Raw genomic sequence first — 16,308 nt, 5'->3', positions numbered from 1 at the left:
ATAAAAAGTGAACTAGTGACTATTTTGTGTATCATAATGCATAAACATATTACATACAATTCAGCAAGGTTGCATACAAAGTAATAGAAAATAATTTGTTATAAAGCTTGCCTGCACAATAGCATCCGAATGGTAAAAAATTATAAATTCTACAGTATTCTCTTTTGCTTACATATGGACTGGAAAATGAAATACAGTTCAAATATTTTATGCTTTCATTTATATTCTCACTTGACCGCTGAAGACTAGATCATTCATGTTTCGCAGAATGTACAAAAAACACTCAACTAATGCGTACACCAAAAGCAAAATAGAAAGATTATGTCTGTTTATAACATTTGTTATAATTATTATATTCTAATAAAATTATAATTATTTAATTAAATTTCAGATGTTTAATTTTATAATCTGACGGCGAAGACAGGAGGTTACAAATCACTAAGAGATATAATATTTATCAGAAGTCCTCTATTTCTAAACGTTAAAAAGAAAGACTTACTCGGTTTTTTGTACATTAGAAATCATTTTACATAAATTGCTAATATTGATCATTGCAAAACCTTCGAACGTCCTTACATATTTATTTTGACACAACTAAACTAATAATTTATATCCATACATGGCATCATCTCTGACAAACAAAAGTGAAAAATATTGCTCAGTCCTTGCCCATTCGATTGAAAACCGACTAATGAATCAACCAATTAGTTAGTGAATATTTAGACTGAATGACACTTTCTGTATAAATACTTTTATTAAATAAGTCATAACATAAAGTGTTTGGACGCGGAAAAAGAAAATTATGTATCTTGATTTCATGTTATGGTCTAATATTTTCGTCGAGAACAAAAAAAACAAACAATGGTACAGCAACATGGCGCAAGAGATCTTCAAGTGCTTAAGAGCTACAGAGTATTAGCAAAAGAAAGAAAGTATTCTTCAATGCCATCATCAATGTTAGACCATTATGACCAGTAACCTTTTGTCCGGTCTGTCAAGTCTTCTGTATCAACTAAAAGCAAACGGAATCCCTTCCAATGAAGACATTTCTATACTGTCCCATACATCTCAGAATGACTCCGCACAAAGTTATACTATATGCGCACAAGGTTCCATTTTGGTGACAGGACCACACAAAAGGGCCAGAGGATTGATTCTCCCTCAAAACTCACTTCACTCACCCTCCTCTGCTGTCTTCTTCCTCCATTACGCCACGTAACTATCGTACGTGACCGATGTGTTTGCTGAGACTTGCAAGGAAAGCCAATGGCCATGGCAGATGCGTTTATATAAGCCAACGCGAACTGGACATCATGTCTCGGCATCGGAGAGAAGGTTCATTACGTGACCATTTGGGGATTTGAAAAGGGACCAATTTGTAATTATTGAGTGTTCAATAGAGCGCTGTCTCGTACCATACTTCATTGAATAGGACGACAGCGTAGTACATATAACTCCATATCAGACTTCCCTTATTATTATGATGGTCAGAATTATTTTCTTCATTTGCTTTACTGTAAAATCCTTGCAACAGCAAAACTTTACAAATGAAGTTTTTCAGGAACAACTATGGCAGCTGTCTTCGTATTGGATTAACTTGCTCCCTGAAAATTTACATCACACCATGAGAGACTCTGTGTTGTCTGCACGGACTACGACAACGATAATGGAAAGAAGACAAACGACTGTCCCTTCAGACAATGCAAATCCTGCTTTCTTCGTTATAAATCTTATTTTTAAGGAACTACCCATGGAACATAGCCCTCTTCAAAAAGCTGCTTTAATCGCTGTATGTCAATGAACTACCCATCTTTCATGAAAAGTGGATGTTCATTACCGCGCACATAGGGACCTGCCATCAAAACCTATCTTGAATCAGGAAAAACTATTCCAAAATATCAAACCTTACGTACCTAAGACCCATTTTAATATTATTTTCTCATCTATGGCTATATCTCTGAAATCATCCTTATGGCTTTCCAATTAAAATATCATACACATGTTATATCTTTCATCTGTGTTACACGTTCCGTCTAACTTATCCTCCCTCATATGCAAAAGAAAGTCGGTAGTGAGTGGATATGATTAGTCAGCTTCACGTTCAACTCCTCTGCCACTGGAGAGGGTACCTCGAATCCCCTTCAGGTAGAAATTTACAGTACCACAGTCATCTAAGCGAGTCGAAGGAATAGGGAATTTCTAAAAGCTCTGCTTGAAATTGAACCCGTTTCTTCTGGTCCGTACCAGTGTCAAGAACAACTGTGGTGGAAATTGTGGTTCTGGCGATGATGATAAAGTTATATTGACAGCTGAGGCAAAGGTGATAGTGGTCATGATCTGCACAACAAAAATCTATAAATATTGAATGAATTATAATGTGATGGAAAATTTTCCTAACTCATTTTAACGCGGTACCTGAAAAAGCTGCAATCCTTGTTACACTTATGGTGATAATGGCGTTGGATATTGCAGTAGTGATAGTATATAGGATGATCCAAAAGATTAGGGCCAAACTGAAGGAGCGTATAGAGGGACTCAGAGAGAACAACTTTTGAATAGGAATAGGAATCCATGTCCTCTGACGTTATCCTGAGTCAGTCGAGGCGATTGAAGGTAGGGAAGTCTGATAACATACCCGCTGAAATAATCGTATTTTGCTATTCTCCTACTAGCTTAATTTTGTTTTTTATTAATGTACAAGGATTACATAAGCAATCTTACAAACCAAATTATTTCAGCGGTATGTTATCAGACTTCCCTACCTTCAATCGCCTCGACTGACTCAGGATAACTTCAGAGGACATGGATTCCTATTCTAAAGTTGTTCTCTCGGAGTCCCTCTATACGCTCCTTCAGTTTGGCCTTAACCTTTGGAATCACATTGCATATGATTATGATAATGGTTGTGGGAATGTAATCGTGTCATGTTGGCGATTATACCGGTCATGAGTGATGGCAGTCGCGACGTTTATGGTGATCACAAGGTAGTGATAATCGTAACGGCTGACGCGGTGATTATGGGTGACACTGAAAACAGATGACAGTAGTGACGTTTATAATATAGCATGCCAAAGCAACTCTTAACTTTCCCAACACATGAATGAATTTTCGTTAGAATCTTCGAACTCTGATTAAACTAATTCCGGTCGAATATCTTCTCGAACTATATATTTCATATAATCACGAAGAAAGTAGTGAAACTCACGTCTTGGAGAATATTCCTTCTCTTGTACCTTACGGCTGGACAAAGGATAAAGTATAAAATGCAATAAGGTTTATGTAAATGGCTAGACCTCTTACATTGAAGCAACTTCTAGTTCCCTCCTCCAACCACAAACAAGAAGACCCTGAACCCCATCAAAGAATAGGAGGATTACCGTCAAGGTCTAATTAAACCAGCCACCAGGCAAGGGAGTTGCAAACTATAAAATGTTAATTAACATAAGCGTCGAGGGGGCGAATGGAGAAAGATGCATTATATATCGCAGGTAATATTGTACTAAGATCCAGAGGCTGGTGTAGCACAGCCAAAGTTATAGTCCTCCTTCCTTCGTTATTAAGGTCATACCCTTCCTTAGAAGCGGTATACGGAAGGCTGTAATTTTAACCGAGCAGTGCCATTTATATGCAGCAGCGGGTCATCTTCACTTATGATGCTATTCCTTAATTAAATATTGTTCTGGGAGAAACCGCAAACAGATTAAAAAGTCTTTGCTTAATTAATCAATGAATCAGAAATATGATCCTACGATGAAGAGTTTTGTAATCACCGGCCGTCTAAATTTACACGAGATTTGCTCGAGAGAAATTTATAGAAATGCTGGTGTTTATCCTAAGAACCTATCATCTTGATGTATGCGGAAAAGCATCTGTATTCACAAAGTCAAAATTTTAGCGATATTACAACAGTTCCTGCAACTAACATAGCAGGATGTTGGAAACTTGAAACAAGTAGACATACTTCAGTTTCCTCGCAAATCTTCATCACCGCCAGATTTGAGAAAGTCGGGTTTTGTGTGGTTCACCATTCTATTGAAGCTTGGATGCGTTAGAGCACACCGCTAAAGTTATTTCTTCAACATTATTACTAGAACAGGAGTGAATAGTATTTTCTATAGGCCTATCAAAATGCATCCCTGCCTCAACATTATCACAATGCAGATATAATGCCTGCCATGACGACAGCTGATTCAGCAGTAGGACTACGCTTGCTGATTCAATCTGTCACGTTCTCACACAATACAATGCTAATACTGTCAAGTTTAGCCGATTTAATTTATCTCTTAATACATAGTTTTAGAACAATAATATTGTATCATTTTATTTCTTCTCCATTCGTGTCACAAGTTTTGACCAACTCATTAACTTCGTTTATAATCTAAATGCCAGTACAAAGATTAATCTTAGACTTAGATATACTTTATTCACGGTTCTGTTCGATTTAAAGAAGATAATAGAAAATCTGAGGTTTTCACTGCTCTAAAAATGTGGATTGTGATCTTTTGTGTTATGACGCAATGTAATCATGTAGGAATATATCGCCTCCAACTTTAGATGGAAGCGATGATACATTCCTATCACTTCACCCCGCGCGTCTAACAAGAATTACTTCTGTCCTAACATATGTCGTAATGTCATGTATTCATTTAAATTCAACAAATACACTACCAAGTCTGAGTTATCACTCTATCGTATTTCAAGCAATTCTGCGTAGATTTAAAGTAAATCTATTTTCCATGTTTGAACAGTATTGTGTTTGTATTGTTACTATTTACAACGTCACGATTGGTCGAAAATCTAGATTACTAGGCAAAAAAATAAAAAAAATTAATAAACACTGCAGTTGGTTTAGTAAAGAGTAGAATAATCCAACATAACAAAAGGATTATTTTTATAAAGGCGTGTTTAACATCGTGAAATCGAAAGCATTCTCAGGCCCTAAAAAACATACGACGATCAAATATAATAGACCATCCATCAAAGACGCAGAAAAATATCACGACACAAAATTATGTCAGATAAATAGAAATGGTGACACTAATAAGTGTGTTACAGCCAGCAAACGGAACATGAACTTTTATGTTGAAATTCCTATCTACTGTTACGCAGTTAAACAAGATTGTATATGATGACTATCTTCTGGGTTGCAGTGCCTCTATCATTAGGGTGATGGGCGACTCATTCTCCTGATGATGGAGGCAGGAAGGACCTCTGAAACGTTGGTTAACATCGACCAGACTACACAGCGCAAGAACCCAGAAGAGAGAAATATTCATACTCATCGTCCTGATGACGGAGGCAGTATGACCTCTGAAACGTCGGTGTAAATTCTACCAGACTACACGGCGCAACAACCCAGCAGACAGAAATCTTCATACTCATCGTCCTGATGACGGAGGCAGTATGACCTCTGAAACGTCGGTGTAAATTCTACCAGACTACACGGCGCAACAACCCAGAAGACAGAAATCTTCATACTCATCGTCCTGATGACGGAGGCAGTATGACCTCTGAAACGTCGGTTAACATCGACCAGACTACACAGCGCAACAACCCAGAAGACAGAAATCTTTATACTAAGAATCGCCCTGATGACGGAGGCAGTATGACCTCTGAAACGTTGGTAAACATCGACCAGACTACACAGCGCAACAACCCAGAAGACAGAAATCTTCATACTCATCGCCCTGATGACGGAGGCAGTATGACCTCTGAAACGTTGGTAAACATCGACCAGACTACACAGCGCAACAACCCAGAAGACAGAAATCTTCATACTAAGAATCGCCCTGATGACGGAGGCAGTATGACCTCTGAAACGTTGGTTAACATCGACCAGACTACACAGCGCAACAACCCAGAAGACAGAAATCTTCATACTCATCGCCCTGATGACGGCGGCAGTATGACCTCTGAAACGTTGGTTAACATCGACCAGACTACACAGCGCAACAACCCAGAAGACAGAAATCTTCATACTCATCGCCCTGATGATGGAGGCAGGAAGGACCTCTGAAATGCAGGTAAACATCTACCAGACTACACGGCGCTACAATCCAGAAGACAGCCATATTCGGACTCACAGCTGTGAACTCCTACTATTATTACACATAAATGCTATTATTTCTTGTGTAATTGTTTTGTAAGACTTTTTTAGCTATAGACTATCAAAAGTGACGTTACGTAGAGACCAGCCAAGTCCCCCTAACTCAGGATTCCTGGTCACTGAATTTGGTCCAACGAACTTCCAACCGTGATGAGAAATTTTATCGAAATAAAATCTTCTTCAGCTTTAGCACCACAACACGCTAAATTAAAAATTCATTGCACTTTATAAGGGTGAGGTAATGAATTGTTATGAATGCTGTCGGGGCGACGCCTCTGGAATCGAAGACACAGGCCTACGAAGTGTTCATAAAAGCAGTCTGGTGTGTGACGAAGAATAGTGATGATAACCATTAAATGCATTTAATTCTTCGTTAACGCTCTGAATCACACTGGTAACCTTTTGCACCACCTGCTTGAACTTTAAATAATTGCACATTGTCCACAAAGTTTATTTATAGAATTTATATAATTCTCGGAATAAACAGCAATTAGCCTTTTTCCCTAAATAGCATTAATCAATTAATATCTATAATGGAGAAGTATCGTATATCCTCTGAGGTAGGAAATAAATTTTTAAATATTATTTAAATAAACATCTGGCTTCAAATCTTTGATTCGTGGGGAAGAAATTCTTCTTTGCCCACCAGACACATTTGCCTGCAGAAGATTACATGTCCTATCTCCAAGATCTGTCTATCAGTCAGGATATTTCTTTTCCTCGAATTTCAAGAAATGGCTACCAGCACATCCCAGACGGAGCCATTATTTTCGCTGATCTGGGTCTAGTCTTGCGTTAAATGACATGAAGGATTGAGGACTGTTCTTTCCCTCAGCAAGCAAGGGTCTGCATTGTAAAGAACTTCACTATACATTGCACGGATAAGATAAAAAAAAAAGATGGCGGTGAAAGGGGGTTTCCGTAGTAAATATAATTTTTAGCATTCTATTCGCTCGAATGTCTTTCCGCATTCAAAGAGCCGAGTCCCGGAGATCCTAATGCTTCAGGTTGGGTGGGTAATGAAAATAACTGCCATTAGAGGCCGAGGAATGAATGGAAGAGGACGGAGCAAGTGAAGTCGTGTGAAAGGAACGATATAGTGGCTCGTTTGATATGGAAATTAGTGGTCGGCTATGGGGTACCAGCACCGCATACTTAATTCACCACAAGCACACCCCTCCCCCCCTTATTTTCCACCCACCGAGCCACCCCTTTCCTCCTAACTTCCTGCATTCTCTTTCACTGATCGAAGTCTGATCGAAAGTCATTCTTCTTCATTTCCGTGCCATTTTGCCTTATGTTTCGTCACACAATTGATATGAAGACGGATCTCTGTTCAGTCCTTGCACTTGAGTTTTAGTGTGCATGAATCAGCTGTCCTCTTCCTTCATATTTCTTACCAACTTCTTTGTTGGGCAAAGCGTACTTTGTTCTCTTAATAACATCTGAATACGGATACAAGCTAGCTGGCAGTTGAAGTCTATCTGCAGTTTGCGCACGCATCACAGATTTCTGGGCAATTAGTACTGGCAAGCTAAAACCTCCCCCCCAGGCACTTACCACAAGTGGCCAACACGCTTCGAAGATTCTTGACCCGTGGATTTTTTTCACGATTTACTCTACTATACATTTCTATTTGACTAAGTGGAACCTTAACTTCCTCAATAATTTTTCATTTTTTAAATTAGAAATAAAAATACACAAAACTCGTCTCCAACTTGAGTCTTGTATGCCCGCGTTTCGAGTACTGAGTGCTTACTCCCCGAAACTTTTACTGCATAAACAACGAGTTTAATTAAGTACTTACGACTTTAGTTATGGATACGTACCTGTGCAAAATAAGTCAAGGAAATGAAAGGGACATTAAGTCATTTTAAAAAATGTTTTCTGGCGCAACTAAACAAGTTCCTCTATACAATCTTAACATGCCACATTCTCAGGATACTGCATATGTTCAGAGGAAAGGCCTACAATACACCGGTAAATGACGTTTCTGGAATTTCTTATATTTGCGTGATTTTTTAAAAAATTTATTTCTGTATTTTCGATATTAGCGGCTCGGGATCGAACCTGGCACCCTCTGAGTACTAAACCTACATGATTTATGATTAATACAGTTTATTAAATGCTACAAGTTAAAATACGTTAATAATTTCATTACTGGTCTGAATCTAAAACGTAACTATTGCATAATTCCAGAACTTCGACGTATTGCCTGTCACGTAACAACACGTAGAGAGAACTGGGAAACACACGACATTCACCAAATACGAAGAAAAAATCTGTATTAAACACACACACTTATACATCTTTTTCGCTTATTGTTACTTGTTTTGAACTTAAAAGTATTGCAGATGTTTAAACTGGTTAACACTTTAAAAATCAATTTAAAAACGTAAGCCAATTAGGCATCACAGTTGAAACCCCAAGCAAGAAAGAAGTCTGGTAACAACAAGGCATGCTACAAGAGAGAATAACTTATATGCGAATAACTTATATGCACACACAAAACAGGTACAAACGGATATTCATTTTGTGAAAAAAACAAGAGATCCTTACGACAGAGGAGAATACAAAATCAACGGAAATCATCGGGGGCAAATGCTGGACTTCATAAACACAGCTATTGATAATTTGTAGAAATATTTGGAAGACGCGAGTATAATCAGCAAAAAATAAATTAAAATTATTTTAGAAAAATTCGCTTATGACCTCAGTGATTACAGACATAATTTCTTCCTTTAACGATAACATGACAACTTTTGTTGGATATTATGCCACGGTGGTCTAGCGGTTAGAACGCTGGGCTTGTAATCCTGGGGTCTCGGGTTCGATTTCCGGCGGTGCCCGAATTTATAACTTGTGTTGGGCAAGGCCGTGGTCTAGGCAACACGGAGTTTTCCTCCGTGGCATCCCAACAATTACTCCATTCACACACAGAAGAAGGCAATGGCAAACCACTTCTGGATCATCTGCCAAGAACGTATATGAACAGGTCCCAGTCCGAGAAAAGGATGGAATGATCCTGTTCATATGGACCTGTCGTCAGACAGAACACTAAATAATAATAATAATAATAATAATAATAATAATAATAATAATAATAACCGCATAGAAACTTCCCGAGGTTTCAGATGTGCTTACTGCCTCCGTCATCAGGGCGATGATAAAAGCAATTATCTTCATATTCATCGTCGTCAGACAGAGGGTTTAGAATATAAATACGGCACACAAGCCCCGTTTTCAAAGTGAAATTTTGTAGAAAAATACACGAACTTGAACAAACAATGTACATGAAATTGGCAGTATTAGAACAAATAAGAAACAAGGGAAGCGTATCTCAAATTTCATTCAAAATGGAGACGTATGCGGGGAAAATGGCACATTAAAAGAAATAACATTAGGGAATAAAAATGAGTGGAAATATGTGCTGAAATTTGTAGTCGATGTATTTTTTAATGTGTTCTACATGATTATGGATGTCTCACTGACCATAACGTTACTGTATGCAGTTACAAATCTCTTGTTGCAATACTGAGGACTCAACTGACATCACATTGTACAATTACAAATCGTATTTACTTGTATTGTGTTAAACATTCGTCATGTCGAAGAAGTTTCAAACAAAAGCTATAAATGTTGATAAATTCAATAGCCTATGTAATTCAATAAAGCAAAGACAAAGTCTGCTTTCAAAGATATACTCGATATTCGTTTCGTCAGCTTTCCTTCATTTGATTTTATGGAGAGAATATACAATTTAATCTTAATTTGAAGTTAATAGGTGTTATACTGGCCCGGTATAAACCAAAATTACGCTGAAATTACAACTAATGTAGGGCCCAGCATAAAATTTTTGTTGGTTTTGGATACAAGGACTACTTGCACAATAAAGTGACCATCAGAATTATTTAAATAAAAATGAGTCAACATAATCACCAGTGTCAAATTTTTAAACATGTAGGCAGATGGACACACTTACACTAAAGTACTTCTTAAAGAACGTGCAAAAAATGTGCTTGATATGAACAATTTTGTCCATAGTATCCTGTCTCTGACACGGAAGGATCTAATGTAGGAAAAGAATAGGGAAATTTTCTCAAGACATTTACTTCAGCATGTAACACATTGAATTTAAAGACTTCAGCTCGAAAGCATTTAATCCAAGTAGAGATATATTATGGTAGCATCTAAGAATATCTCTTCACACCTTCTAAGCACTTTGAAATATACTTACCAGGCACATTTTGGTCCACTGTAGCTTCACAGAAGAATGACAGTTCACTGCCAATCAAATCAAAACTGCCTTCACATGATTCAAAATTGGAAGGAATATCCACATACTTTATCACTCATTTGCCATCACCAATATTATCATTGTAGAACCTTTGGAACGTATCGGATAAGAGGCTATTTCTTACATCTCACTTTTGTTTCAAAGTATATCACCACTTTAATTACGAGCACGACTATTAAGCCAGCAAAATAATTTCTACATCTTGCAGTCAAAACACCCCAAGTCCGCAGACTTAAGCACACTTTTGTTGATACCCAGACATAACCAAAACCATCATGAATTATAGAAACTTGTAGACAGTTTGTCAAACACAAAAGAATGATACTAGGTTGTGCCAACATTAGAAAATCAAAACAATTTTCTAAACAGGTCAAACAACCTAAAATATCTAAAGTATACAGCACCTCTCCATGGAACAAAAGAATTTCTATGCCGTCTGAAACAGAGCGTGCTCACAAATACGACTGGTGATTTTATGGTTCTTTCTTAGGTCATGCCAAAGCTCAGTTGGTTAGTCACTGTGAAGGCCCAGGCTCACACTCAAGGCAGGCCACATGGGATTTGCTGTGGCAAAGGGACAAGTTTTCTCAAAGTCCTATGACTTTCCACGGTAAACGAACTTCCAGCATACAGGTCGCGGAGAAGGCTACGGGAGACCCATGTCCATCAGCGGACACAAATGGGTCGATTGATGATGACAGCTTAGGGACACAGTACGCCTAAATCTATCCCTGTACTTAAAAATTCCGTTTCAAATGGTGAGTTCGCATAGTGTCCTTTTATGTTACCCACGATTCTATGCCGTACATTTATACCTTTACTGCAATAATATGGATATCTTCCTCTGGTAATAGAACATTTTCAATGCTCTACAACAGCGCTCAACACCAAACAACACAAAGGAATTTTACAAAATACTTTATTTTGTCTTTTATAATTACTTTTGTGATAAAATAATCATGAAAACAGTGTCTGTAAAAGATGGGATTACAATCAATTACACAGGAAAGCAAATTTATCACAAGAAGTCAGAATATACATGATGACATCACCCATCACTTCAACGGGCGACACGATCAAGCTAAACAAACAGCGACGTCACCTGCTGCTTCACAATCAAGGTAAACGCAAACTACTTAAGTCAAATAGCAGATTAAGAAATATTTTATATACATCAATGACCACTACAGCATAAGCCACAAACTGTTATTAAACATAAAGTGCAATCACCAGAATACATTTAGAATCAAGACCAAACATACAAAGAGCAATACAATGATTAACTTAACGTTTGATGACGCTGTAGTTACACTGATGTCTACCAAGCATGTGATTTCATAAATGACTTATTCCTCTCCTTCATTTCCTCTTTCTTCTGTGCTTTCACTTTATTCAAAAATTTATCCATTTCTTCAATACTGTTCTCAGGAGGAAGCCTAGGACCTTCTGGAACTTTATGAGAACCGCCTTTATCATCCGACTCCTTGTCCGCCCACTTACCTTCGTACATCTTCCGATCTACATAGTTTGAGCTAGATTCTCTAGATGGCGGACCACCAGGAGGCAATGGGGGCAGCCCATAATCATCATCATCGACTGCTTCTCCTTCACTTAGGGGTTCATCTCTTGATTTGCTTGGAACTGAGTTGGATTCTTCTTTCTTATTTTCTTCTGCAATGTATTTGTTAATTTTTTCTTTGACTGCATCCACTTTCTTCATCGGATCATCATCCTCACGGCTGTAACTTCGCCGATCGTCACTGTCCCTAGATCGAGGTCTCCCATCATAACGACGATTGTGGTAATCCTTATAACCAGAACCAGGTTTGTAATGGAAGAAGCGGCCCCTACTGCGACCTCGACCGCGATGAACAAATGGCCTGCCCCTTCCCTGAGGGTATTTCTGATGAAAGTTTCTACCTCCACGTGGTGTAAAGCTGCCACGCGGATTCTTGTAGTTCTGGAATCGAGGGCGGTAGTAAGTGCCTCGATTTCGTGGGTATCGCCCCTGGTGATATCTATTCATATGATAATCGTGCTTCCTTCGCCTGTCATCAGACTGGCTTCTACTACGACGATGGTAGTGACCTTCCTCTGAACGAGAGCGGCTACGCGAATACCTATCGTAAGAACGACTGCGGCTGCGATATGAACGCGATCGGGAACGTGACCCAGAGCTCCGATATCGAGGGTATGAACGTGATCTCGAACGACTTCCATATCGGCCATACGATCCTGACCTGGATCGCCGACGATCGTAAGAGCCAGACTTTGATCTGCTCCGATTCTTTCTGTATGAACGAGAACGTGAGCTGCTGTTGCTCGACGCACGACTGTACTTTTCACGGGACCGAGATCGACTATGTGATGATCCACCCGATGAAACTCCTGCACGTGGCTGAAGCTGCTGTGTTTGTTGCTGTTGCTGGGGTTGTTGTTGTTGCTGTTGCTGTTGTGGCTGCTGCTGCTGCTGTTGTTTCTTCTTTTTCTTCTTTTCTGAATCTGATGTGTCACTCTCACTGTCTGTTCTGGGGCCCTTGGGTTGTGAAGATGCTGTAGGCGTGCCAACCGCAGGTTTACCTCTGCCTATAGATGAAAAGGCAGTCTTCGGTGGGACACCTGGAGGAAGCGGAGGTAAGTCGTCAGATTTTTTATCCAGCACACGTGGATTGATACGAAAACCTCCCTGGTACTTCTCCACAAACTGCTGAGTCTTGCTGACGGTGTCATCTCGCACTTCATCCGAACCTTCGTTTTTTGCCTTCTCAGAATTAATCTTATCAGGTAAATCCCTCGCAGTTCCCTTTCTGGCTTGGAATTTCTCATCTGCTGCTCCCTTCTTCTTCCTTTCACCTTCTTCATCACTACCAGCTTTGTCAGCATCATCTTTAATAAATATGAATCTCTTCTCTTCTACCTCTTCCCATGGCTCCTTGTCAATCTGCATCTTTTCCTTTTTCTTAAGTCTGAAAATATTTACAAAAAATATAAGCTTAAGAGATGAAAAAGATAAGGCAAAAAAATATATAAAACTGTCGCAGATATCTCACCTTGATGGCACAGAACCAATCTGCATTTTCCACTTCGCAGCCATTACTGTCGCAGCTTCCGATTCTGTCAATTTACCTTTATCCCTAGGTGGTGATGGAGATTCAGCAAAGATATCCATCTTTTTCTTCTCTATAACAAGAATGCATTATTCAGAGCTCAAACATCCACAAGGGAGGACGTGGCACGACTATAACAGCACCAAGTTAAAACTTAACAACAATCTGTTCATTCTCATGATTTGTCAGGACAACACAGTTTGAGCGAAAACCTTTTAAGAAGCTGCCTATCCATGAACGCAAATGCAAAGTTAAATAGCTGATCTTAAAATCACAAAAGGCCTGTAAAGAGACAAATGCTAGCAAAATTGAAATTTCAGTACTACCAACTTCTCACAATGAATAATTGGTTAATGTTGTGCTCAAGAATAATACATGGTACATAGTTTTAATAAAATATACTGGGATCGGCCCGTCGCAAGGCCTCTACCTGTACACAGGACAGCACGACACAAAAAAAGGGGAAAAACATCCATTGCTTGAGTGGGATTCGAACCCACGGTCCCGGCGACCAAGAGGCACAAGGCCCACGCCTCAGACTGTACTGGAGAAGTTCCCTGGTGTAACACTTTCAAGCATCGTAACACAATGCATATTTCTTTTGCAAGCAGCAGCTAATTACCTATTATTTTAAACAAGCGGACCAGATTCCATAGCTCGCAAATGGGCATGACCATCTAAATGTTAGACACGCAATATTAAAATCAACAGCGAACGCAGTCTTACCCCTCATCCGCAGGTTCTCCTCCACCTTCGGGTCATCGTGATGAACGAACATGACTTTCGGAGACACATGCTTCCCCTTCCCTGGACTTGCTGAATGCCTCTTCTTGTCCTTCTCTGTTTTTTCATCAGCCCTGCTATTAGACAAAACCAATGCGTGAACAGTAGGTTAAATTGAGATAGCTCAAACCGCCACAAACACATACAGGCATACCTCGTTTTATTGCACTTCGCAGATATTGCGTTTTTTACAATTTGAAGGTTTGTGGCGACCCTGCGTCGAGCGAGTCAATCAGCGCCATTTTTCCAACAGCTTGTGCTCACTTCGTGTCTCTGCGTCACATTTTGGTAATTCTCGCATTGTTTTTTAGACATAATGCTATTGCACACTTAATAGACTACAGTATAGTGTAAACATAACTTTTATATGCACTGGGAAACCAAAAAATTGTGTGACTCGCTTTATTGCGGTGGTCTGGGACCGAACCCGCAATATCTCCGAGGTATGCCTGCAACATAATTTTAATTTAGAATGTCTACAATCACTATTGTGATCATCTTCAATTTTGACCAATCAAGCAAAATATTTCTACCGCCACCATCACCAGGGAGCCCGATGTTTCAGCTTCTGACGGACGTTGCCAGCTAATAGGATAAGATGAACTACTTGCCGAAAAAGAAGACGTCATATGTATATTTGCTCTGTCAGGTTTTTAGTACGACCTACCCCTTTGACAGTCCAGTGTCCTTCTCAACTTTTGCGTAGTACGCATTCAGTTTGGACTCCAAGTCCTCCAGATCAGGAAGGTTATCCAATCCTAGCAATCTAGAAAGAAGAAAAAGAAAAAAAACTGTTAAAAGGGTAGTCACGCGGTAGCAAAACTGTCTTATTTTTTATGTCCCAGGTTCAAATGCAAAGAAAGATTCATTACATAAAACTATCTTTACCAATTGGGAACAATAGTCGCTCGACTGTACGTCAAGCACTTTGAATTTCAGGTCAAACTTCTATATATATATATCACTGGCCCAAGTCAGTACAAGACTTTACACTGCTAGCACTAAAACTCCCTAAATTAGTGCACGACCAAAGTATCACAAAGAGTGGTATCACGTACTAAGAGGTTGCTCTAAGGTTCCTCAACAAAACGTCTGAATTTTCTTTGTATTTTCCTCCTTCCTAAAACTGTTTGGTCTTTTTTGATATGGTTCAGTCTACATGATAACACCGCAGCCATCAGTTGTTGCCGTATGAAGTTTATAGCCGAGCTCTGATTCAAATGACGAGCAAAAGAGTAGACACGTGGATTCACTTTCAACTATAACTATAATTACTCAAGCAAATCTTCATCTTTATTATAATTTAAAAACTTACCGAAGATCCTTCTTCTCTTCACCCGACCCATATAAGAATTCCTCTTCGTCGTCTATGCTCTTGCGTTTCCTCAAATCATCTTTAACGCTAAGCTCCTTTCTCAGAGCATCTCGAAATTTCTTCGACTCCATCTGTTCTTCAAAAGATTTAACATCAAACTTCTCTGCTCTCTTGTTACTTCTATGTTTCTTCTTCTTATCATGATCTTCACGATCACGGTCCCTTTTCTTCTTCTTACTCTTCTCTTTCTCTCGAGACTTCTTATCCTTCTTCTTTTTCTTTTTGGATTTTTCCTCCAACGCTTTCCGCTCCTTTTTCCTATGGGAAAAATGGCGTAAAAGGCTGATAACAGATTTAAATGTACAAGAAACACAAAATAGTGCAGTACGTTGTACAATACAGATATTTTAGGTTTAATCCTGGGGCAATTTTACGTTTAGATTACATAAAATTTTAGTAAAAATCCCAACCAGGAAGACGAAAAAGGAATAGAATGGGAAGACCAGCGAAATGTCCAGAGTACAAAAGGAGGCATTAAAATTCAGTTTCAGATTTGAAAATCCCAGAACCAATAAAACCTTTCATGAAATATTCAATCCATATAACGTGAAAACAACCCGATACACATTTACTATTCCTTAAACAAAAAAATACAAGATTTTCACCAGCACAAATGTACATAAGTCATAGGCTGATGACA

General features: G+C 38.9%; 1 protein-coding gene across 7 annotated transcripts in view; it reads right to left on the bottom strand.

Moving 5' to 3' along the window:
- Positions 1 to 11,305: 11,305 nt before the first annotated feature.
- LOC110835466 (uncharacterized) overlaps positions 11,306 to 16,308 on the bottom strand; it is a 224,769-nt gene continuing 219,766 nt past the window's right edge. For 5 of the 7 annotated variants that reach the window (XM_087355324.1, XM_022075701.2, XM_087355327.1 and 2 more), the window contains 5 exons: positions 15,609 to 15,926; positions 14,961 to 15,059; positions 14,237 to 14,370; positions 13,454 to 13,583; positions 11,306 to 13,369 (listed from right to left, as the gene is read on the bottom strand). In XM_087355324.1, the coding sequence (XP_087211450.1) occupies positions 11,722 to 13,369; positions 13,454 to 13,583; positions 14,237 to 14,370; positions 14,961 to 15,059; positions 15,609 to 15,926 (2,329 nt within the window). In that variant the 3' untranslated portion in view covers positions 11,306 to 11,721. The remainder of the gene's footprint in view (positions 13,370 to 13,453; positions 13,584 to 14,236; positions 14,371 to 14,960; positions 15,060 to 15,608; positions 15,927 to 16,308) is intronic. The other 2 variants (XM_087355325.1, XM_087355326.1) reach the window with 2 other exon arrangements.

The sequence above is a fragment of the Zootermopsis nevadensis genome, unplaced genomic scaffold (assembly GCF_977971745.1).
Source record: "Zootermopsis nevadensis isolate Lab colony 2312 unplaced genomic scaffold, Znev_1.0 Znev_ptg000024l, whole genome shotgun sequence".
Taxonomy (NCBI): Eukaryota; Metazoa; Arthropoda; class Insecta; order Blattodea; family Termopsidae; genus Zootermopsis; species Zootermopsis nevadensis.
Note: the sequence above shows the minus strand (reverse complement) of the source record. Positions and strands in the feature narration are given on the sequence as shown.